This window comes from Salvelinus namaycush, chromosome 3 (assembly GCF_016432855.1).
Source record: "Salvelinus namaycush isolate Seneca chromosome 3, SaNama_1.0, whole genome shotgun sequence".
In the NCBI taxonomy this organism is placed as follows: Eukaryota; Metazoa; Chordata; class Actinopteri; order Salmoniformes; family Salmonidae; genus Salvelinus; species Salvelinus namaycush.
In genome coordinates this window covers 40,564,769-40,590,674 of record NC_052309.1, presented here as the reverse complement: position 1 = coordinate 40,590,674, position 25,906 = coordinate 40,564,769, and the positions used below count along the sequence as shown (strand labels likewise).

The 25,906-nt window shown below is 38.4% G+C and overlaps 1 protein-coding gene across 2 annotated transcripts in view; it reads left to right on the top strand.

The window, feature by feature from the left end:
• Positions 1–1,803: 1,803 nt before the first annotated feature.
• Positions 1,804–25,906, top strand: part of LOC120031305 (opioid-binding protein/cell adhesion molecule-like) — a 229,195-nt gene continuing 205,092 nt past the window's right edge. Inside the window, exons 1-2 of one of the 2 annotated variants that reach the window (XM_038977014.1) lie at positions 1,804–2,010; positions 2,271–2,361. In XM_038977014.1, the coding sequence (XP_038832942.1) occupies positions 2,318–2,361 (44 nt within the window). In that variant the 5' untranslated portion in view covers positions 1,804–2,010; positions 2,271–2,317. Of the gene's footprint in view, positions 2,362–25,906 lie in introns of both variants that reach the window. The other variant, XM_038977004.1, reaches the window with a different exon arrangement.

The following is a 25,906-nucleotide window of genomic DNA, read 5'->3' as shown; positions in this document are numbered from 1 at the left end:
ATGCCTCCGATGACATATACTGTATGGGGCAATTATGTGTGCGTGTATCACAAAGGATCATTTCTACTTAAGGGAACATTTTGGGTTACAAACATAATCAAACACACCCAGCTTTTATAAAATGGCTGAAAATAAATATTTTGACTGACTCATAGGACTGATATCAGCAATAAATACGGTAAAAAAGTTGCAATTGTGTATGCCTTTACTTTAGGTGCTAAAACTATATGAAGCCTGTTTTTTTATTTTAATAATGCATAAAGAAAGACATTGAGCAAGTAGTTAGTTGTTGAATGATATTGAGAATGTACAAAAGCAAACTATCCACCCAGTGGTAATTGCTCATTGCATACCTGCTACAGTAATTGTTCAACTATGTGGATGTGTTTCTGTTTCCTGATTGGTGGTTGTGTCCATATAAATAGAATCTCATTCTGTGATTGCGTCATTGTGTATGACAGACACAGGGTCATATTCAGTAGTCACAAAATGGCGGTTGTAACTGCATTTCTACTATAAAAACACTCATTTTTGGTTTCAAAGTGTTTCCTGTTCCATACTTTTAATAACGACTGCCTATAATTTAATTTGGCCCTCCTTAAAAGATAGGCTTAAAGTGTATAGGAGAGTCTTCCACTAAATAACTGCCGTTGAACTGCCAATTTTTAAGGACCTACCCTTCACACTCATTTAAACTTTGGCTGCACAAATGATTTTTAGGAATCAATAATGGAACTCCTGGAATGATGGCTCGCTTAGGCTATATAAATGCACTGCTATTAGGCCTCCCGAGTGGTGCAGCGGTCTAAGGCACTGCAGTGCTTGAGGCATCACTACAGATCCGGGGTCGATCCCGGGCTGTGTCGAAGCCGGCCGCGACTGGGAGACCCATGAGGCGACGCACAATTGGCCCCAGCGTCGTCCGGGTTAGGGGAGGGTTTGGCCGGAAGGGACTTCTGTGGCGGGATGCTGACACGGTTGCCAGTTATACAGTGTTTCCTCCGACACATTGGTGCGGCTGGCTTCGGGGATAAGCGAGCAGTGTGTCAAGAAGCAGTGTGGCTTGGCAGGGTCGTGTTTCTGAGAATGCATGGCTCTCGACCTTCACCTCTCCCGAGTCCGTACGGGAGTTTCAGCGATGGTACAAGACTGTAACTACCAATTGGGGAGAAGGGGTAAAAATAAAATAAATGCACTGCTATTAGATGATTGAGTTATGAGTCATGGGCAGTATATTTAGTCCGCATGCCTTTATCCACACCACCGAAACAGTTGAGTCATACCCAGCAATTTCACTTAAATTTCCCCGGTTCAAGGTTTGAATAATATAGTCTATCTGTAGGTCTAGTCTATAGCATCTGCATAAAAACACACACAGTTTATCCATGTTTACAATTGCATCCTTGATTAACAGTAATGTCCACACACCTGTACAGAGCTATTCACCAAGGTCCCTGCTACCATGACAACCCCACCCCCCTCCCCCATTCTCCCTCCTCTTGCCAGAGCTCTTACTGTGAGGGGGTTTAGCAACAAACTCAAATTGGTGGTGCATACTTGTAAAGATTGGGGAAAATAATGGATTCAATGAACCTGATACTCGTTTTTGGTTTTGAGTGAAAATAGAAAGGACATTAGTGCAGCTATCCCTGCCTATTTGAAATGTGCAACAAACCCCAAGTGCTGAAGGGATAGTGGAGATCACTAAAACTATATTGTATACAGTCAATCACAAGAGTTAATCACGCATGTGTGTTGTTGTTTGTGCTCTCTTCTTCGGATTTGGCACCAGTGGTTTAAGTTTTATCACGTCATCTCAACCGAAATACCTGTTTTAGGTTTGCTCTGCGTGCTGTCCACGACTGCAACCGTTCATTTTCAATGAACGTGAAATTGCGCACTGTCATCATCAATACAAGCATTTGGACCATTCGGAAAGGAAAAGTAAACATTTCCATGCGAGCTGCGGAACAGAATGGAACAGACTGCCAATATATTTTGGAGTGCGCAGTAAGGATAGCTACCCTCTTGCATAGACTATGCTGTACCTGGAAAACATATTTGGATTAACAGATGAACAGTAGGCTATTAACTAACCCGCGCTCGCTCCACAGGACCGCTATACGCATTTGCCTTTTAAAACAACGGAAGCATTGTCTCGACAAGCAGTGGGATTTATAAACCGAAGATGGGTATTTGTGGATACTTTACCGTGTCTTGGAAGTGCCTGGTGGTTCTGTCTTTCAGACTGCTGTTTCTTGTCCCCGCAGGTTTGCCTGTCCACAGTCAAGGGGAATCCCAAACCGATAGTAAAGTGATGGACAATATTACCGTCAGGCAAGGCGAAAACGTCTTTCTCAGGTAAAACACTTTCTCATTATTCTTACACTCACTATAATAAGTTGTATTAACTATGAGTCCAACGTTGCTTTACCGATTTAAAGTAAAATAAGAGTGGTTTATGTCTGGTTAAATGATACGATTCTAAGTGTTGGCTGTGCTTATGATGGAAGAAGCCCCTATACAGGCATGTGCACAGATAGGACTTTACCTTTGCAGAGTACATGCTCCTTTGCACTTCCAGTAGCCAAAGTGCTGCTTTTGGCTGGTGAAATAATTTCCCCCCCAAATATTATTTTTAATATTTATTTTGTCATTGTTTTTCAGAACCCACTGCCTCAAGTGCTCTTGACATGGTCAAATTCGCCCCCCGTCCAGTCCATTTGTTACACCTGTTGATTACGCAGGGCCAGCTCTAGCCTTTTGGGGGCCCTAAGCGAGATTTGGTTGGGGGTGCCGCCGTCTATTGGAAATTTTCCAGTACCTTGAGAATTTTCCAGTATCTATACTGTTTTCTTAGAAGTAGTAAGCAGAATCAATATAGGGTTAACCATTAGACATATGTAAGCAGAATGTAAGCAGAATCCATGTGATTGTGCAAAGCTGGATCAACACAGGCCTGGTCATTCTGGGTCTTGTGAAGGACTTTGGATCGTCTACCTCACAGCAAATCATTTTAGTGGCCCCCCTCTTGACGGCAGAGATAATTTTTTTGTTTTGAAGTTAATTTCCTGCAATTTTACACAGAGGTGGCTCCACAGGTTCAAAAGATGTGTGGCAAAATGCCTATGTGTCTTTTCTGGGGCTTGGAGTTTTTCCTGATCTCATGACCTGGTCAGGTAAAACTCTGGGTTCTATTCATAGGCTATGACAAAATAGTATTATTATTATATATAGATAGCTTCCCTTTTCATCTGTGCTATGACTATAGGTCTGGGGGTTTTCTTGTCGGGTCATGTGAATTCTAAACTCACCTGACCTGAGGTGGAAAAAAAACTTTCCAACTACCACAAACCTTGTTGTGATTCATTATGAATCTGATATCAAAAGAGCCAGAGAACAACTTCAATGGACAACATACTCTGTAGTTTAGTGAACTCCTATGGCAGGGCTGAGCGTTATGCAAAGAATGGTTACAGTGTATTTTTAAATATTAATTTCAGTCTACACACACACACTGTTAAGCAGTTGACTTTGAAAAATAAAAAAGACAGACAGGTTTCAGTGTAGAAAAGTATTTACATTTTATGTCCTGAAAACGATTAGTTCATCTCATTACAGTGCTCTTCTACAATTATTAATTCTGGAAGCTTTATGTAAGGCAGGATTACATTTAACACTATACACAGTAGACTTTGTAGCAAAGTATTTTTGTTATGTGTAAGTAATAATACCACTAACCTTGTGTTTTCCTGATTGGTTCCTTGGCGCTCACTGTAGGAACTGATTGCCTGTTAAATCTATATATTCAATCATTAAATCAACTATTTTCAACATTTTAATTGAAAATAATATCCCCGTTTTAATGAAGTAGATTTTATTGAATGTCACTCATTCTATTGCACTCTATTCTAACCTAACCTGCTAGTCGAAAAATACTGACACCATGGTTGCCTATCGTATTTGTGAAAGTTATGGTTGTTCCAGAATCTACCAATTCTCTCTTTCTGCATTAGCCATCCATTTTGTTATGGTTGGACAAATGTTTTCAATTGATCTGTGCCGACTGTGGCGAATTTGTTGATTTTTTACTTTTATGACAGTGAAATTTGTGCCACAAATATTTGTGAATAATCACCAGCAGTGGAAATATAATAATATGCCAAAAAACATTAATGGACTAACAAAATGTCTGACTAACCTTTTCAGGCACTTCAGTATCCATTGGCCTTGGATAGCAGCAGCAGATAATTGTATCTTCTTTATCCTGTGCCAAACACATTTATTCAGTGAGTCTAAATTATTAATATTAGCGGCTGGCTTGATGATTGCATCAACCTAGCTAGCGGAAGTTAGCTAGCTATCTAGCTAGGCTACTCTAAAGCTAACGTTAGTAGTTTGGTGACCTAGCTCTAGATTGGATAATTCTAGATAGTTTTAGACGACTTACTAAACTGCTTTTATTAAAACATATAGTGCCTTGTTAGCCCTGAACACTCTTTCATGAGGCAGGCAGGAGAGAAGGGTTTCCACTAAATAACACAGCCACAAAGTCAGATTCTGGCAGGATTCCACTTGGTTTCCACTAGCTTCTATATAGCCTCAGTCAGATTCCACAGCCACAAAGTCAGATTCCACAGCCACAAAGTCAGATTCCACAGCCACAAAGTCAGATTCCACAGCCACAAAGTCAGATTCCACAGCCACAAAGTCAGATTCCACAGCCACAAAGTCAGATACCACAGCCACAAAGTCAAAATTGGCTTTTTGGTATTAGTTTAAGTTTAGGGTTAGGCATAAGGCTAGCAGTGTGGTTAAGGTTAAGGCTAGGTTTAAAATCAGATTTTAAGAATAGAAATTGTAGGAATGGGTGTGGTTTATCAGTTTGTGGCTATAGAAGCTAGTGTTAACCTTTGTGACAACTATTCCAGAGACTGTAGAGGAGCGTGAGCCAAGAAAAAAACAAGTGCAGAGTGCAGAGTCAAGCAACGAAGTGCTGGTGCAACCAAACCGAGTTGTTTAGAGGCGTGGTTTATAGGCTCTGTAAGCTGTAGCTAGAAGACTACTGTGAAACCACATGTTGCAGCGAGCGTGGGGGTTACTGCTTAAAATCCTAGAGACAGGGTTGTATTCACTAGACAAAAGAGAGGCAAAGGAAATTGGGTGAGGTGCTATGTCAACTTGTCCAAAAAGAAACGCCTGCTTTCTTTTCCGTTGCAGAAGTTTTTCTATGACGTGAACTAATGAATAATGGTGCTTTCAAGACAACTTGGAACTCTGGGAAAAAAAGGTCACATCATGACGTCAGTGATCTTCAGGTCGGAAGGTCTGAGCGCTAGAAAGATGTCAGAGTTTCCGACATGGAACTCAGAGTTGGTTGACTGCTCAAAACGATTTCCCAGTTGTTTTGAACGTGGCATATGTTTGGTAAACGCATTCATGGTGCTGCTTTGAAAGTGGTGTGGCGGCACCATACCAGATTGAAAAGTACTCGCCACTTGTTTTCCGGCAGCTCTTATTCTACAGATTTTTCCATGGGAGAAAGAATATTTTTTTGCTGTTTTACAGCTAATTTCCTGCAATTCTACCCATTTAGCCATGGGGTGGACATAATCTTTTGCAGTTTTAAAGCAATTTTTTAAAACTACAACTGCCGCTTTTCTTTTAGGTCAGAAAATAAATACAAGTTACGGTCTCACTCCTACTTACTTTTAACAGTTCCTAAAATCAGAACGGATCATGGAAAAAAGTGTTTTAGTTACTCAGCTACGTGGTCTTGGAATTCTCTCCAGACCAGCTTGAAACTCAAAGATCTTGTTTCCTTGGAGGAGTTTAAAAGTTTGGTTGAGTCATATGTTACTGAGGAATTTGATTGTCATTAGGACTTCATGCGGTGGTACATATGATAGATTTGTATCTATGATGCTTGTATGTTTCTGTAATTGTAACGTACTGTATGTGTGTCTGTCAAATTTTGTTTATGGTGTGTCTATGTCAGTAAGTTGTTATGTCTGATATTTATCTGAAACATTATTCCCTCCTCCTGCTGTCTTGGTTGGACCAGGTGTCTCTTGACAAATAGTTTTTATCTCAATGAGACTAAACTGTCTAAATAAAGCTTTTTAAAATATCCCTAAAATTATACTTATCTTATGTCTTATGCCACGTTAACCTTTCTGAACCACCCATCCCGGATCCGGGATAATTATCATCAGCAACGCTGAATAGCATAGCGCCACAGTCAAATAATATTACTAGAAAATATTCATATTCATGAAATCACAAGTGCAATATTGCAAAATTTTGCTTAGACCTGTCGTCTCAGATTTTGAAATTATGCTTTACAGCGAAAGCAATACAAGCGTTTGTGTAAGTTTATCGATCGCTCGACAAAACATTAAGTACACTTAGCATCAGGTAACTTGGTCACGAAAATCAGAAAAGCAATCAAATTAATCGTTTACCTTTGATGATCTTCGGATGTTTTCACTCACGAGACTCCCAGTTAGACAACAAATGTTCCTTTTGTTCCATAAAGATATTTTTATATCCAAATACCTCCGTTCGTTTGGCGCGTTATGCTCAGAAATCCACAGGAAAAAGCGGTCACGACAACGCAGACAAAAATTCCAGATAATATCCATAATGTCCACAGAAACATGTGAAACGTTTTTTATAATCAATCCTCAGGTTGTTTTTCAAATATCTATTCGATAATATATCAACCGGGAGTGTTGGTTTTTCAATAGGACCGGGAGTAACAATGGCCACCTTTCTCTGTTGCGCACAACTCACTCTGAGAGCCCCCACCTATCCACTTATGCAATGTGATGGTTCTCGCTCATTTTTCAAAATAAAAGCCTGAAACTATGTCTAAAGGCTGTTGACACCTTAGGGAAGCCATGTAAAAAGGAATCTGGTTGATATCCCTTTAAATGGGTGATAGGGATGCATAAGAACAGAGAGGTTTCAAAAACAGAGGCACTTCCTGATTGGATTTTCCTCAGGTTTTAGCCTGCAATATCAGTTCTGTTAAACTCACAGACAAAATTTTGGAAACTTTAGAGTGTTTTCCATCCTAATCTGACAATTATATGCATATTCTAGTTTCGGGGGCTGAGAAATAGGCAGTTTCAAATGGGTACGTCTTTTAGCCAAAAACGAAAATACTGCCCCCTACACTTAAGAAGTTTTAATATGATATCTGAGTGAGAATGACAAAAAAAGTTGGCTAGACTAACTACCAATAAAAAAAATTATGCACATTATTCTTTTAAAAACTCTTCAAGCTCTGTTAAGTTGGTTGTTGATCTTTGCTAGACATCCATTTTCAAGTGCTGCTAAAGATTTTCAAGCAGATTTAACTGGGCCACTCACAAACATTCAATGTCGTCTTGGTAAGCAACAGTTTATATTTGGCTTTGAGTTTTAGGTTATTGTCCTGCTGAAAGGGGAATTTGTCTCCCAGTGTCTGTTGGAAAGCAGACTAAACCAGTTTTTCTAGGAATTTGCCCGTGCTTAGCTCTATTACGTTTCTTTTTATCTTAAAAAACTGCTGATTCCTTGCCAATGACAAGCCTACCCATAACACAGTAGAGGTTGTTGACTTGAAAAATTGAGGAGGATGGGAGACCACCGGTATAGGCGCAGACCGCACGGAGATGACAAAGCATGTTTCAAAAATCAGCAAAGACTAATTATTTTAACCTAAAGCATTTAATAAAGACATTTATTGTATAATATTATGGGGAATGGGAATGAGAGGGCTACTTACAGTGTTGGGAAGGGATCACAGCAGTGATTGAATAAGGGTATGAGGCATGAATTGAGGTGTTCAGAGGCTTGACTTCAGTGCAGGACAGGGGTTGAGGTGTTCATAGGCTTCAGTGCAGTACAGGCTCATCATGGATGGATGGTGTTGGAGAGTTAGTCCTAGTAAGGACTAAGAATGAGTTAGTCCAAGCAAGGACTAAAATCATTGATGCATGTTCATCCCATACAGCATGTCAGATCTCTAATGTTTAGGTATAGCCTGGGCTGCTGCAACATTTATGTAATGAGTTTTTACTTCTGTCTGTCCGGAGTGATTGTGTTATCACCTTTGCTAAATAAATAATGGAAGAAAGTGGAAAGAAAGCCTACTTGAGCGCATGCAAAAAAAATGCCCTGCGTCAAACTCTTTTCAATCTCACTTGTAATAGATCATTCTGAATTGATTTTTACATCCCAGAGACGACAGTAGAAACTTCCATATGCTCAGCAAGTAAAGCATCGTAACGTGCAATTACCTCTAAAAGCTTGTAGTTGCCCTTGTCAGCTGAACTTTCCCTTTTGTTAGCAGTTGATGTTATTCTTCAATAACACAGACCCCAAAGCAAATCAGGGGGAGAAACATATATTTATTCAAAGAGAACAAATCATAGTTGTTATGCTGCTAAGTAGATGGTAGATGGTCATGCTTCCCTGTTCTAAATGTCTTCTCATCTGAACAAAGGGACAGGATGTAGTTTATAACCCAACCCTACCCTGTAGTTGACTAATTTGAATTCCTTGCAGTAAAATTGGGCCAATGGCCAAATAACAAGTATCCCATTTCAGGCTCAATGTATAGACAATTTGGACCAATGAGAACCTCCCACATGTAGCTATGAGTCCTGGACTGAAATTCCTCCCGTGTCCCTGGCCCATTAATCTTCAGTTCCCCATTACAAAAAACAACTTTTTTTCCATTTGATTATTATTTCCCTCTTGACCTTAAGTCCTCTACGTTGTATATTTATCTTTGAATATTCTTACACTTTCTTTGTGCCTCTATGTAAAAGCCAACTCTTGCCTATAAGCTGCTTGTGACCCTGCAAGTCCCTGCAGCAATGTTCCAACATCTAGTCGAAAGCCTTCCCAGAAGAGTGGAGGCTGTTATAGTAGCAAGGGGGGACCAACTCCATATTAATGCCCATGATTTTGGAATGAGATGTTCCACGAGCAGGTGTCCACATGCTTTTGGTCATGTAGTGTATGAAGAGTGGTACTCAGTGGTGTGTTGTATTTGCCACAAACATAATGCTTTGTATTCAGGACATAGTTAATTTCTTTGCCATATTTTTTTCAGTTTTACTTTAGTGCCTTATTGCAAACAGGATGCATGTTTTAGAATATTTTTATTCTGTACAGGCTTCCTTCTTTTCACTCTGTCATTTAGGTTAGTATTGTGAAGTATGTAATCAGTGTTTTCTCCTATTACGGCCATTAAACTCTGTAACTGTTTTAAAATCACCATTGGCCTCATGAAATCCCTGAGTGGTTTCCTTCCTCTCCGGAATTGAGTTAGGAAGGATACCTGTATCTTTGTAGTGACTGTGGGTGTATTGATACGCCATCCAAAGTTGAATTAATAATAACTTCTCCATGCTCAAAGGGTTATTCAATGTCTGCTTTTTTTACCCATCTACCAATAGCTGCCCTTTCTTTGCAAGGCATTGGAAAACCTCCCTGATCTTTGTGGTTGAATCTGTGTTTGAAATTCACTGCTCGACTGAAGGATCTTAGAGATAATTGAATGTATGGGGTACAGAGATGAGGTAGTCATCCAAAAATCATGTTAAGCACTAGTATTTGGCATGAACATAATTCCACTTTGACATTATGGGGTATTGTGTGTAGGCCAGTGACACAATCTCAATTTAATACATTTTAAATTCAGGCTATAACACAACAATACTCTCTTCCTGAGAGGTGTTAGCCATACAGTGCATTTGGAAAGTATTCAGACCCCTTGACTTTTTCCACATTTGTTACGTTACAACCTTGTTCTAAAATGTATTAGATTAAAATGTTCCCTCATCAATCTACACAAAATACCCCATGATGAAAAAGCGAAAACATGTTTTTAGAATTTTTGCAAATGTATTGAAAATAAAAAACAGAAATACCTTATTTACATAAGTATTCAGACCCTTTGCTATGAGACTCAAAATTGAGCTCATGTGCACCTGTGGTAAATTCAATTGATTGGACATGATTTGGAAAGGCACACACTTGTCTTTATAAGGTCCCACACTTGACAGTGCATGTCAGAGCAAAACCAAGCTATGAGGTTCAAGGAATTGTCCGTAGAGCTCCGAGACAGGATTGTGTCGAGGCACAGATCTAGGAAAGGGTACCACAAAATGTCGGCAGCATTGAAGGTCCCCAAGAGCACAGTGGCCTCCATCATTCTTAAATGGAAGATGTTTGGAACCACCAAGAATCTTCCTAGAGTTGTTCGCGCACTAAACTGAGCAATCGTGGGAGAGGGGTCTTGGTCAGGGAGGTGACCAAGAACCAAATGGTCAATCTGACAGAGCTCCAGAGTTCCTCTATGGGGATGGGAGAACCTTCCATAACGACAACCATCTCTGCTGCACTCCACCAATCAGGCATTTTATGGTAGTGGCCAGACTGAAGCCACTCCTCAGTAAAAGGCACATGACAGTCCACTTGAAGTTTGCCAAAAGGCACCTAGATACTCTCAGACCATGAGAAACAAGAGCTCAAGGGTCTGAATACTTAAGTAAATTATATTTCCGTTTTTTATTTTTAATATCATATGCAAAAATAAAAAAATGAACCGTTGTTGCTTGGTCATTATGGGGTATTGTTTGTAGATTGATGAGGGCAAAAAAACGATTTAATACATTTTAGAATAAGGCTGTAACGTAAGAAAATTTGGAAAAAGTTTATGTATCTGAATACTTTCCAAATGCACTGTAACTATACATACTGAGGGCAGGCTGCATTCAAAATCTGTTATCCTGGTGTTTCCCGGGTTAAAGGGGCAGTGTTTAGGTTGATTATCCTCTTTTTTTAATGATATTTCAAATCTGGAATTTTAGCATGTCCAGGTGGGATGGAGTTTTTGGCCCAGATCATGACATCACAATCTGATCGGATTATCTTGACCAATGACCAGTCATCTTTTATTTGCATAATGTATCCTCCATACAATTAGGAATTAGAATAGTAATTTAATTGATTGTTATCAATAAAACGTCACAACAAGGTGCAGAGTGTTCAATTTGCCTGCTGGTGGGAATCGAGACCTCGGCTCCGCTAAAACCATTGACAACTGTGTGCCGTTTTCAATGGATTGTTAAATAAACATGAACTATTTGGTTGTAATACTGTATCATCACCTCTTGAAGAGCATAGTCAGAACTACACATTTTGGATTATTCCATGTAAAACAATTGCACACATTTAGCTCCATCATCAGAGTTATACAGCAAGAAACTGGATGCGTTTCATGATCAGTAAACAATTGATCATGTAATTTCAGATACGTGAGAGTAGCCTCACGATATCGCTCAATATTGGCCACCATTAACAGTGGTGAAAAAGTACTCAATTGTCATACTTGAGTAAATGTAAAGATACCTTTTATAGAAAATAACTCAAATGTAAATTAAAGTCACCCAGTAAATACTACCTGAGTAAAAGTCTAAAAGTATTTGGTTAAAAAAAAACGTAAATATCAAAAGTAAATATATTTAATAAAATATACTTAGTATCAACAGTAAAAGTATAAATAATTTCTTATTCCTTATATTAAGCTAACCAGACGGCACAATGTTCTTGTTTTTTATATTTATGGATAGCCAGGTGCACACTCCAACACTTACACATAATTTACAAATAAAGCATTTGTGTTTAGTGAGTCCACCAGATCAGAGGCAGTAGGGATGACCAGGGATGTTCTCTTGATGTGTGTGAATTGGACCATTTTCTGTGCTGCTAAGCATTCAAAATGTAAAGAGTATTTTTGGGTGTCAGGAAAAATGTATGGAGTAAAAAGTACATTATTTTCTTTTGGAATGTGGTGATGTAAAAGTTGTCAAATATATATTGTAAAGTACAGATACTAAAAAAAGTAACTTATGTAGTACTTTAAAGTAATTAAGTACTTTACACCACTAACCATGAATGTGATATGAGTGATATAAAATAAAAGTGAACTATACAAGTATGAGTGGTTTAGTTTAATTTCCCGTTCTTTGGGGGCTCTGCCTGTCAAGCAGCAGAAGGGCTGTTTCTTCAACCAATGTAGGCCTACTTAGCAAAGTTAGCTAACATCCTCTTTTCAACATTGTTTTTAATGGTGTTTAATCACAATTGCTGCTGACAGACATGATAGGTTACATAGCTAGTTAGCTAACAACAGATCACGTCAATATGTCTAGTTAACAAGCTAACTTTCAGTGGATAAACTAGATGATTATATATCCAAATATTGTTTGATTTGCTTAACATCTATAGTGGTGATGACAGTAGTCCGACTGACAACTTAACCAGGACGAGGACTTGCTGATGTCAAGCTCTTTCCAAAAGCCTAATCTCTGATTAAGAAAACCAAATGACACGTTGTTTGCTTACCTTGCTAGCTACATGCCAAATGAATTCTACCCTCACGTATCTGAAATTACTGATCATGAAAAGCATGCAGTTACTTGCTGTATAACTCTGATGACATCTAAATGTGGAATAATCGGAATTGTGTAGTTCTGACTATGCTCTTCAAGAGGTGATGATATTAAAACCAAATAGTTATAATATTTATTTAAAAATCCCTTGAAAACGGCACATAGTTGTCAATGGTTTAGCAGAGCTGGTGGTCTCCTTTAGTCTTGCTAACACCAGCCTCTCTACGTCCTTGACTTGAGTCACAGCTCGCTGTGTAGTCCAGATGATCCTATCCAGACGATCCTATCCATAAATCAGGCCTGTGTATGTACATATAAACAAATGTGTATCAACACACCCACACTGAGCATTTCAATGGCAAAAGGAGGTTCAGGGATAAAAATATATATATGGACTTATACAGTGATGATTTAAAAAATACAATTTAAAAGACTGCATGGATGGGGGCTTTAAGAAAAAGTAATCATGGTAGCATCCACATTAATGTAGAAGTGTTTACAAACATATGTGATGGACTGGCTCCATTCGGTCTTATGTTTTTTACATTGCATAAAGGTAGAGACTCAGAGCTAGAAAATTGTATATCATACTCTACAGTTGAGGAACAATGGGAAGGTAATTTTGCTTTGAAATTTGATAAACTTCACTTTTGAATGTTTTGGTACATACTCTTCTTTGTCTACACCCATTCAGCATCATTCACACCCTCTTAAGCTTTTGCCTCACCAATCTCTTTAAGGATTCACGTAAGGCTACATACTAAACAAACAAAGAGTTCAAGACTAAAGCCAGGTTTATACTACAGGTGTGTTCGTTCATTTAATCTGGAGTGCCAGACTGTTAGCTAGCTAGCTAACAGTACACTTTAACTTGGAATGAAAACGACTTTCTGAGAAAATTAGAAACGTGTGATATCTGAAAATGTAGATAGCTATATAATCTTACCCGTATACATGGATGGCCGCTTCCCTGTCACGAATGCCATGGTTGCCCTTAGTTTGAAGATGTATTCTGGAGACAGGTTTTTTTATACAAAAGCCTTCTGTGTGTTCTCTTTCCGACTCCGTCTGCATATTTGCAATCAAATGCCAGAATCTCGTTAGCTATCATACTCTAATTCCACTGATTTCAAAACGCTGTCCTCCAGAAAGTGGAAAGCAACACATATGCAGTTCTACTACTTGATATCTTTAAAAAAAAGCCGCGTTACTGACCACCTCATGTTATAGATAGAGCGCGCTACATGGCAGACCAATCGGAACTCATCTCTCTGCATGTCCAGCCCACTCATTATCTCAGCCAATCATGGCTAGCGGGAAGATTGCTGACTTTTTCCATGGCTCCTAATTTAACAATTTATTTGTATTTACAGATGGCATACACGTTTGTTATTAAGGCACATGAAAGTACACTTGTTCCAGATGGCATTTCTGCAACAAAAAAAACGCATTTTCATTTAAAAAAAAAAGTTTACGTTCAAATGGCTTTCCTTTGAAGTAGTGATGTGTGACATACGCCTAGTTTCCTGAAAGGAGTCACATATTATATTCTTATTTATAATAAAAGTGACTCCAAAATGACACAATACATTCTTTACCATTAATTTCTATTGGGCACAACATTTTCTGAAACACAATCATAACCAACTGCAAATGCATCCATCGAGTTTGTAGTCACAAGCTTGATGTAGTTGTTGTAGTTGCGTGCTAGAAATATGGGACCAAGTACCAAACTTTTTAATACTTTATTTCTGAGGCTTTTATGGGTGTCAGTAATATTGACCCTTGGCTTAAAGAAAATGTATTACTTCAAATACAAAAAAATCTCTGAATAGTTATATTAGTATAAAATAATATTTGTACTTTTTTGGAGCATTACTTCAGGATTGGAATATTTATTTTATACAGTCATTATTGCTCATCTTTTTCAAGGGTGATAATTTCAGACCCCACTATATATCTTTATGACTAGGTCTCAGGAGTATATACTTATACTTTTAAGTGATAATATTGCCATGTGTTTTGTTAGGCCCGAGACACCGGGTTCGAGGGTGTTCTCACTTTTATGCAACAGGGTACCAGTATATTCAAATAATGATTGATATATTTTCATTAAAAACTTTCTTTTGATGAATTTATTCATACTATTTCATCCTTCCAAAAGATATATCCCCGACACAAATCTAGGGTTGCTACTCAACCCGGTTGGTCGATCGAACTATCGGTTCGGTTGCCAGAGACACGACCCAGTCATTCGTTCTAAATGTTCCATTGCTATACTGGCTGGCAACGTTCTTATTCCTTGCTTGTTAGCTAGCCAACTACGGCTGACTTACAGTCACTTCAAAAAGAATACCAGCAAAGTAGTTTCATTTGCATTTGTTTAAGCTGTTATCTAGGGACATTCATTTGGATACATCCATAACAATGAGCTAAAGAGGCGTAATTTTGCCTGTCGTAAAAAATGTGCTCACTTGTCAGGACACTGTTGTTCAGAGGAGCTAGCCAACAACACAATCACTTCAAACTGAACCTTTTTTCAATTTACATTTCTTTGTATATAGCCATAAAAATTATGCCAGCTGATTCATGATTTCAACTGGCTGAGAAACACTGCCTGCCTGTCTGTCTCTTCCCGACCTGTTCATTACTATGGAACAGCTGGAGATCAAATTTGAATATTGAAACAATGTTGCAAATGTAGGAGGGACAGACAGTAAGGTTTAGAAAAATCTCTGCTGTTGAAAACTAAATGTTAGTCTTAAAGAAATGTGAGATAATGTCTAGATGATTTTTATAGTGGAGATCAAGTTTATAAATTGCTTGGCTGGGCTGATGAGACAGTGGATTCCACGGTCAGATGAAACAGAGTAAATAGGCATTTTAACGTCATAGATGTAGCCGGTTGTAATTTGTGGAATAGACACCAGCTGGAATGTGGTTTTAACCAATCAGCTTCCAGGATTAGACCCACCCTTTGTATAAATCAGCAAGAGTGTAAATAATCACATACTTATTGCAGAAAACCTTTCTCTCATTTGGTGGAGGGGAACTCTACCCAGTACTTTGCCTCAAACGCTCTGATACAATCTTTGATACAATATTTCCTCAGCCATGGTGCTTGTCCCTTCCATGTTGTCAGCTAATGTAGCTGCTCTCCTTATCACTGTATATAGCCTTGTTATTGTTATGTTATTGTGTTACTTTTATATATTTTTTTACTTTAGTTTATTTGGTAAATCTTTTCTTAACTCTTCTTGAACTGCACTGTTGGTTGTAAATTGCTTGTAAATAAGCATTTCATGGTAAGGTCTACACTTGTTGTATTCGGTGCATGTGACAAATAAAGTTTGATTTAATTTGAAATCCGAAGTTACTGGACTGTATCAAATCCGCACACATTTCCAGAGCAGAGGTGCACTGCTCACTTAACTTAAAACAACACTGGCTGCTGCATGCCAATCAAGCTGTGGGTTTTCTCCCTCGTCCTCATTTCAAATATAGCACTAAATACATTTTTGAATGACTCTTGGGAGATGTGGATGTACAAAAATTACCAGTGTGGCTGCCTGATGTTTGCTCATTTGCAAAACTAAATGAATGACTAGACATTTTGTGTTCCATCCCCACCTAATTGTAATCTGAAAATTCTGAGGTTAGCGATTAGCACCCAGCGGTGAATGTCACTATGGCGACCGTGTATTGAGGGTCTTCTGAGCTGCTTATCTTCCAGGAGAGATGAGTATAGTCCCACAGCCATGTGACCTCTCTCTGTGGTGGTATAATCATCATCAACTTGCTGAACAGCAATCATTAGCCACATTTTTAGGTTGGGTTAAGCACATACGTAAGCCTTCATATGCTAACTAGCCAAGATATTTGTGTCTACTACATAATATAGTGCAGTTTCTGCATTGTGCTATGTCTTAAAATGGACATTTTCAGCTTTATTGGCTTGATTGATATTCAATTTAAGGCTCGGCACACAATCATTTTGGTAATCTTTTTTTTGTACAACAGCCTCTGTCAACCAGTGACGTCATTATTGCAATGTAAACCTTGAATATTGTGGTAGTTTAGCAAAGACTCTGGCAATGCCCCACATTATAAGTCAATAATGATTGTTGGCAACAAGAAATCTCACAGGAAACATTAATTTATCTTTCTCCTGATTATTGTGTTATTGATTTTCATTCATGTCCATTTCCATTTAAAATACTAGATGTAATTTAATATACTAGACGTTTTCTTTAAAGACTAGCCATCAAATCTGTTAGTGCAGAATAATTAGTTGGTGCATATAACTCCTTGCTGTTCAACAATTTCAAAATGGAGATGTATTTTGCAGGTCCATGTTTCTGTCAGAGTTGTTCGAGTTCTCTTCAAAGAAATATTCAATTTCTCCCAAAAGTTACCCCTAGACCAAGGTGATAATTTGATTTCACAGAGGGATGTTAGGGATTCTCTTTGTAATCCCATTTCCCCCACACCTTGCCTCATCTAGTCTTGCATCTATCATCTCCACGATTTCATGCATTGTCCTCAATTTGCAATTAACCTGATGCTGTAATCTGGAGACCAAGACAGGTTTGGAGATGTCGTCAGAGAACACTCAGGGGAGACATGGAATTTAGTAGCAGAGTGGATGTGGAAGGAAATGGATACTCAAGACAAACTATAACAAGGTTTTGAGAAGCCATTATGCAAATTAATGGTGCAGTGTCGCTGTACATGCACGTCCCTCACGTCTCTTGTCTGGCTTACCGATGATAAGGTACTGTAAACCTGTTATTTTTTACTTTGGCCTTATCAAAGACGAAGCGAGGAGAGGGAGTGCTGTCCGGCTGCCATGGGGTATGTCTTTGAGACAGCTGTTCGTCAGCTATTTCTATCCACAATGTCAGGGGGCTAATGGCATTGTGCTGCCATTCGCCTGGTCTGGCTTGGAACCAAAAAGCTCAATATCAAACCCAGGGCTGTGAATTTGCCACAGCTCCTTAGCTAAGGGGCCCTGGCATGCAATAAGCTCTGGCATTAACCCACTGCAGCCAACAAACACTGGCAGCTTCTCGTTATCCCCGCAGTGATAGCAATAATCACAAAAAAACGCAATCATAGAGTTCCACAAAGGCTTCCCCCAGGGAATGGAATTTGCGGTCAAACATGATTTTGTTTATGTCATTTCCACGTCTGTGGACAGAATATGATCACTTTCAGAATTGACTATCTACCTCAGTACACCTTTCCACAAGACTTAGGCCTATTCCATTCTGACAGTCACAGGACCCATTTGGCCCGGGCCCTAATGACACAGGACAGTTTTGCTGACTGCAGTTTTGTCGGTCGTAATAAATTGCATGTTTTTTCCTGACTTGTGTCTTTCCTTCCCTTTAAAAGCTCGGCTAAGGCTGACTTGTATTATCAAAACAAATGGGTGAACTTGCCAAATCATATAAACCCGCAAAATTGCCAATCTTCAACAGAGAAAGAGGAAGACACAGTTCGCTGGCATTGGATTTGATTGTATTGTCTCCGGCATATGCAGTGGAACCAGCTTGGCCTACATTCACCAGCAATTTTTTTTTAATGGAAATAATCTTGTATTTCCTGTGGATTACAGGAGTGGGGATTCACTAAACTGAGGAACAGGGTCGGTTCACAGTATGATTTCTTGATGACTTTTGTCTTTCTCTCTTTCTTGCTCACTCCCCCGCTTTAAATACATTTTAAGGCCTCTGGTAAACTATTCAAGAAATTACCAAGACACTAATGTGGTGTGGGAAATTGAAATTGACAGATTCATGTTTAGCTACCCAGGAAATGTTATAGGATTATTTAGGTTGATACTGTGAGAACAGAACTACTAAGCAAACCCTGAAGCACATGAAGACAGACTCTTCTACTGTAATTTGTTAGCCATTTGTTAGCAGTTCCACATAGCTGATAACCCCAGATAAATCTCTCATAAGAATGGCCAAGCTTGCTCTTATTTGTTGGGTGTTATGGTCAAAAAGTATCATGATAAATTGACCCATTTTGCTCGATAACAATAATACAATAAAATAAAATATAGTTATTTTCCATTAGCGGCAGAGCTGTGTGATTCAAGAAATACATTAGCTATTTCATCTAATATTTTCAGGGAATGCATAATTGAAATTGATGTGCTACCTGTCAAAATAGGATCAAGAATGATTAGATTTATTTTTGTCTCTAGAAATTAATTTGTCTTAATCTTTTTTGTGCATATTAGCCTAGGCCTCAGCTATATAATTCACCACCTGAGATACAGTGGTGTAAAGTACTTAAGTTAAAATCTTTAAAGTACTACGTAAGTATTTTTTTGGGTAGCTGTACTTTACTTTATTATTTATATTTTTGCTTACTTTACCTTCTACTTCACTACATTCCTAAAGAAAATAATATACTTTTTACTCCATACATTTTCCCTGACACCCAAAAGAACTCGTTACATTTTTAATGCTTAGCAGGCCAGGAAAATGTTCCATTCACACACATCAAGAGAACATCCCTGATCACCCCTACTGCCTCTGATCTGGCAGACTCACTAAACACACATGCTTCGTTTGTAAAGGATGTCTGAATGTTGGAGTGTGCCCCTGGCTATCCGTTTTTTAAAAATTAAACAAGAAAATGGTGCCGTCTGGTTGCCTAATATAAGGAATTTGAAATGATTTATAATTTTACTTTTGATACTTAAGTATATATAAAACCAAATACTTTAGAAATTTTACTTGAGTAATATTTTACTAAGACTTTTTCCACCACTGCTGAGATAGTGAGAACTCAAAACACATTACCTAGATTGCTAACTCAAAATATTAGTGCTGAGCGATTATTGCTTTTTGAGGTTGATTTGGTTTAGGTTCGTCCTTTGAAAAATAATCACGGTTTTCATCTTCGGTTTAGATGATTTATTTATTTTATAAATGCATTGTGGGTTGAATGCTGTAACAACACAGAATAAAGCAAATTATGGTAGTGACTGCCCATTATGTCTACTTATTAAAACCTCTTAAGGATCCTCCCCTTCGCCTAAAATGAGAGACCCAAATCTAACTGGCTGTAGCATATTCTTGGTAATATTTTAAAGGAACCACTTTAAGGTTTGTGGAAATGTGAAAGGAATGTAGGAGAATATAACACAATAGATCTGGTAAAAGATAATACAAAGTATCTAAACAACTGTTCGTTTGTATTTTTTTTGTACTATCCCATTTGAAATGCAAGAGAAAGGCCATAACGTATTATTCCAGCCCATGTGCAATTTAGATGTTGGCCACTAGATGGCAGCAGTGTATGTGCAACGTTTTAGACTGATCCAATGAACCATTGCATTTCTGTAATTTTTTAAAAATCAAGACTGCCCAAATGTGCCAAATTTGTTTATTAATAGCTTTTCATGTTCAATATTGTGCACTCGCCTCAAACAATAGCATGGTATTCTTTCACTGTAATAGCTACTGTAAATTGGACAGTGCAGTTAGAGTAACAAGAATTTAATCTTTCTGCCAATATCAGATATGTCTATGTCCTTGGAAATGTTCTTGTTACTTACAACTTCATGCTGATCGCATTAGCCTACATTAGCTCTCCGATCACGAAGAAGTTTGCTAACCATAATTTATTAACATTACTTTACTTAATAGGGCTAGGCGTCCCGTCAGCGGGACACCTGTCGACAACATCCAGTGAATGGACGTCAACATATTTTTCAACCAGCACAAACTTAATAAAATCATAAATGGTGATTAATTAATCACTTACTTTTTGAAAATATTCCTCTGTTTGCAATCCCGAGGGTCGTTTTGTTAGATACAATCCTTCTTTATAACACAAAAAGCCTGTTTAGTTGGCGCCATCGATTTCAGTAATCCACTCGTTCAACATGCAGACAAAGGAATCCAAAAAGCTACCGCTAAACTTTGTTAAAACAAGTCAAACTACGTTCCTATTTAATCCTCAGTTACCTTAAAATGTAAATAAACTATAATATTTCATAAGGAAAGAAGTATGTTAAACAGAAAAGTAAAATTAGCAAGTGTGCGTCCTCTTTGTCGCGCGCCCATAGACTGATTTCCAACTGTGACTCTTTGTACTAAACTCACATTTCTTCCTACTTTTGGAAGAAATAAGCCTGAAACCTTGAACAAAGACTGTTGACATCTAGTTGACGCCATAGGAATTGCAAGCTGGAATTACATAGGACCCATAGTTTTCCATTGAAAGAGCATGGGGGGATCTCAACAAAAAAAATCTGTTTGGTTTTTCTTTTGAATTTCGGCTACCGTATCAATTGTGTTATTGTCTCATACATTATTTTTTACATTTCTACAAATTTCTAAGTGTTTTCTATTCAATGATATCAATTATATGCATATCCTGGCTTCTGGGCCTGAGTAACAGGCAATTTACTTTGGGCACGTCAGTCAGGCCGAAATTCTGAAAAAAGGACCCTAGCCCTAAGAAGTTTTAATTGTCAATAGGGGGAGCTGTTAGCACTATTTTTTTCTTGACGTTTCCAAATTAAACTGCCTAGTACTCAATTCTTGCTCGTACAATATGCATATTATTATTATTATTGGATAGAAAACACTCTCTAGTTTCTAAAACCGTTTGAATTATGTCTCTGAGTGAAACAGAACTCATTCTACAGCACTTTTCCTGCCAGGGAGTGAGATTTCAGAAATCTTGGCCTCTGTTCCCAGGTCAGTTTATAAGTCCCTGTGAATGCTGTGGGGCTACAAACACTGCCTACGCCTTCCTCTAGATGTCAGTAAGTGGTGACAATTTGAATGGGGTCGATTGCGCAATCTGGGACTTTATATAAGACCAAGATGCGGAAGTACCTTTCTTTTCTGCCCTGCGCTTGACGCACGATGGACGTCGGACTGGCCTCGTTCCAAGCTTTGGTTTAGCCGGTAATATATCTCCGGTCATGTTTTTACTCGTTATAGGTGTTAAAGACATCATAAGGTAGTTAATTTAAACCGACTTATAGCAATTTATATCAGTTTATTGCGATTTTCTGGCATTTCTTTGTGACGCACTTTCAAGAGTTGGACACTTTTCCGGTACATGCCGAACGTTAGTGGCCATTTCGACAGGACACGAGGACATCTTTCGACCAAAAGACGATTAGACCGGAGAAAGGATACATTGCCCAAGATTCTGATGGAAGCTCAGCTAATAGTAAGAACTATTTATGCTGATAAATCGTTGTTCTGTTGAAAAATGTTAAACGCATAAGCCGCCATTTTCTTTTGGGTAGCTTCGCTTTGGCATACCTTGTATTGCACAGTAAGGTTAACTTTAAAAATGTAATTCAGCGATTGCATTAAGAACTAATTTGTCTTTCAATTGCTGTCCACCCTGTATTTTTTTGTCAAGTTTATGATTATTTATTGATTAGACTAGGTCACTCTCCAAGATGGCGCCCGACATTTTCTGGCCAGTTTGGCTACTTTTCTCATTGTATAACCACGATTTTTGTGGCTAAATATGCACATTTTCGAACAAACTCTATATGTATGTTGTAATATGATGTTACAGGAGTGTCATCGGAAGAAGTCTGAGAAGGTTAGTGAAAAAATTAATATATTTTGGAGGTGATAACGCTATCGCTCTTTTTGTCTTGAATCAATGCTGGGGTAATGTTTGCACATGTGGTATGCTAATATAACGATTTATTGTGTTTTCGCTGTGAAATATTGTCTGGATTCACAAGATCTGTGTCTTTCAATTACTGTACGCTGTGTATTTTTAAGAAATGTTTTATGATTAGTAATTAGGTAATACACGTTGCTCTCTGTATTTATTCTAGTCGAGTTGTGATGGTGGGTGCAATTGTAAACTATGATTTATACCTGAAATATGCACATTTTTCTAACAAAACCTATGCTATACAATAAATATGTTATCAGACTGTCATCTGATGAAGTTTTTTCTTGGTTAGTGGCTATCAATATCTTTATTTGGTCGAATTGGTGATAGCTACTGGTGGAGAGAAAAAATGGTGGACTAAGAAAAATGGTGTCTTTTGCTAACGTGGTTAGCTAATAGATTTACATATTGTGTCTTCCCTGTAAAACATTTTAAAAATCAGAAATGATTGCTGGATTCACAAGAAGTGTATCTTTCATCTGGTGTCTTGGACTTGTGATTTAATGATATTTAGATGCTAGTATTTACTTGTGACGCTATGCTAGCTATGCTAGTCAGCTTTTTTACTGGTGGGGGTGGTGGGGGGTGCTCCCGGACCCGGGTTTCTGAGGAAGTAGAAGTTAAATAAAATATTTTGTTTCTGTACATTACATATTTGTTCTTAGCATGATGACTTTATGCAATTAATAAAACCCCAATGACGGTAGTGACTGCCCATTACTGCTTATCACTTATTAATAAACCAACTTTGATAAAATATATACATTTTATTAGATTACTTTTTTTATTTCATTCCCAGTCATTATCTCATCTCGGCTCAGGCAGTATCAGCCAGCCAGCCAGCCATCCATCCATCTCTGTGCTCCTCAAAGAGTCATCCTATTTAGCTTAGTAGCCTAACGGTGACTAACCTCGATCGGTACACATTTTCTCCACTACAACATTCAAACGAGGCTGCAATGAATACTAATGGGACTGTAGCGACTGTGTTGGCATCAAAATGTGGGGTGTGAACTACATTTCTATTCAAGTGTTGATTGACATGGTAATAGACCAATAGAAATTATCAATGGTGATTGTAAAGTTAATTACTTGTCAGTTCATCAATAGTTAATTCAACAATTGTGCGAGCCATCATGTCTCAAAAACCGTGACAGCCGCAGTTTAATTGTGAAGATACATTTAGCGTTGCTCTAAAAACCCTATTCATATTTGACACAAACCTTCAAATAGGTATAAGGGCACACTGCGAGACCCGGGAGGCAGATTGTTTGTTTGAGTCTTGATATTTATTAAACAATCCAAAAGGGGTAGGTAAGAGAATGGTCGTGGACAGGCAAAAGGTCAAAACCAGTTCATAATCCAGGAGGTACAAAGTGGCAGGCAAGCTCGAGGTCAGGGGAGGCAGAATGGTCAGGCAGGCGGGTATGGAGTCCAGAAAACAGGCAAGGGTCAAAAACCGGGAGGACTAGCAAAAGAGAATAGAAGCAGGACTACTGGAAAACCACTGGTTGACTTGAAAAACATACAAGACGAACTGAGAGAGGAAACACAGGGATATATACACCAGGGATAATAAGCAACACCTGGAGGGGGTGGAGACATCACAAGACAGGTGAAACAGATCAAGGTGTGACAAATAGGTATGTAATGAGACAATTTATAAACTCTTTATAGTGTTTCATTGACATTTTAGAGGTGATAAGTTGGACAAATCGGGTGAAAACAGTCATTTCCTCACACATTTCCACACCTCCCTTTCACTATCACGCAGTAGCTTTCGCTTCCCCACCTGCCATTTTTAAATAGACCTGGTGGAGCTCCATTGCCTTCTTGGTTGGAACATTGGCCGCAGGTAGCCTAGTGGTTAGAGTGTTGGGCCAGTTAACCGAAAGGTTGCTGGATCAAATCCCTGAGCTGACAAGGTCAAAATCTGTCATTCTGTCCCTGAGCAAGGCAGTTAACCCACTGTTCCCCGGGCACTGAAGATGTGGATATTGATTATGGCAGCCCCCCACATCTCTCTGATTCAGAGGGGTTGGGTTAAATGCAGAAGACACATTTCAGTTGAATGCATTCAGTTGTACAACTTCAATCATGAAGAGCTGGGCAGCATGAATGTCTTGTCAATGATTTTGCTGGAAAGGGGAGAAATTGTGCTTTACAATGGTATTCATATTACAGTTGTATGTTTTTAGAGTGCTAAAATAAGGTCAAATGTACGGAACAGCGCGATGTACAAAAGTGTGTTAGCTGCCTGCTGTCTGACAAAATCACAATTTCAGTAGTTTTTCAAAGTAGATAAGGTATACTTTTAAGACTGATGAATAACAACTATCAATCAATTAGATGTATTGTCGGGTAGAGATACCTAAGTAACTGTTCTCTATCCCTCTTGTTTGCAACACTTCTGGTTCTGTTCCTCCCTCTCCATGTCTGTCTGCCGGTCCCACAGGCTTTCCTGACCAAGAACCAATTAGACCAGGCAGCTGTAGGTGCAATGGATTCTAGTCATAGTTAATTACCACATTTTCTGCACTTAACTATGATGCATATTGTATCCTGTTGAAAAATTCATCTTCCTACAACATTCCACAGTTCATGCTTGATTAGATTTCTGTGTAGAGAAAAGGCGTGTTGAGCTCAAACACACAAAAAAAAAAATATTTAAAAACTAAATAAACCGAAATTTCAGCTAATTGCTCAGAACTACTATGATTTTGTTGCTAGATAGCCATGTAATTGATTAATTTAACAGTAAATGTAATGTCCTCCAAAAACTTTCCATTGGTAGTAGGGATATAACGATTCGCCAATATGTATCAGTCTATGATTCAAATGTTTAAGACATGAGTGCATTGGTCCACAGGAACCAAAACCGATCCAAATGTAGCATGTACTGTAATATGAAAATCGATTCAAACTTTACATCTCACCGGTTCACTAACTTTCAAATGACATTTTCTACCTTCCGAAAAAATAACTAATCTTTTGTGACAAATGACACGTCCTCTACTTCAATGTAGAACTAAGCATCAAGCATGTAAGAGCTTTATAGTAATTGATCTACAAGTCATTTTGTATGCCGAACTACCCCAGGCAATAACAATAGCCTAGTCGAGCTGCGCACTGTGTGTAGCATCACGCGCTGACTAACAAGAGGTTGGCATATTCCTGATCTTGCACATCTGCAAGGCACCTTCCGCATTCAAATGCTTGTAAAAAAAAAAAAGCGCAATATTAGGCTTTATTAGTTGAGTGACAACCAATGTAATTTGCTAGGTTATTGTTATCAAATGCAATGCATCCAAATTATTTGACCGAAATAAAAGTAAGCTTCCGGAGACACAACTCTCATCTGGCTATACCTGCTTGTCTGAGCTTACATTACATTTTACCTTCACCAATAGTTTGGTAGCTTTGCTTTAAACAATCAATGTATATGGTAATTTCTTAGATATAGTGGTTACTGTGATAATTTAATAATGAGGACAGCAATAACTTTTGCGAGCCCCACTACATGGTCGAAGAAGGAGAAGAGAAGCTCACTCCCTAAAAACTTCAAAACGGTCAAAACCATTCGAATGGGTGGTAGATGCCCATTCTACCTTATATGGCTCAACTCAGGTGCCTACATACACCATAGACATATTTACACACACACAACACACACACACACACACACAGAGAGAGAGAGAAAAAGAGAAGTCAGCTCAGAGAGGCCCAGCACATGCGTTCCATCAGCAGCAGATTTTAATTAAAAAAAA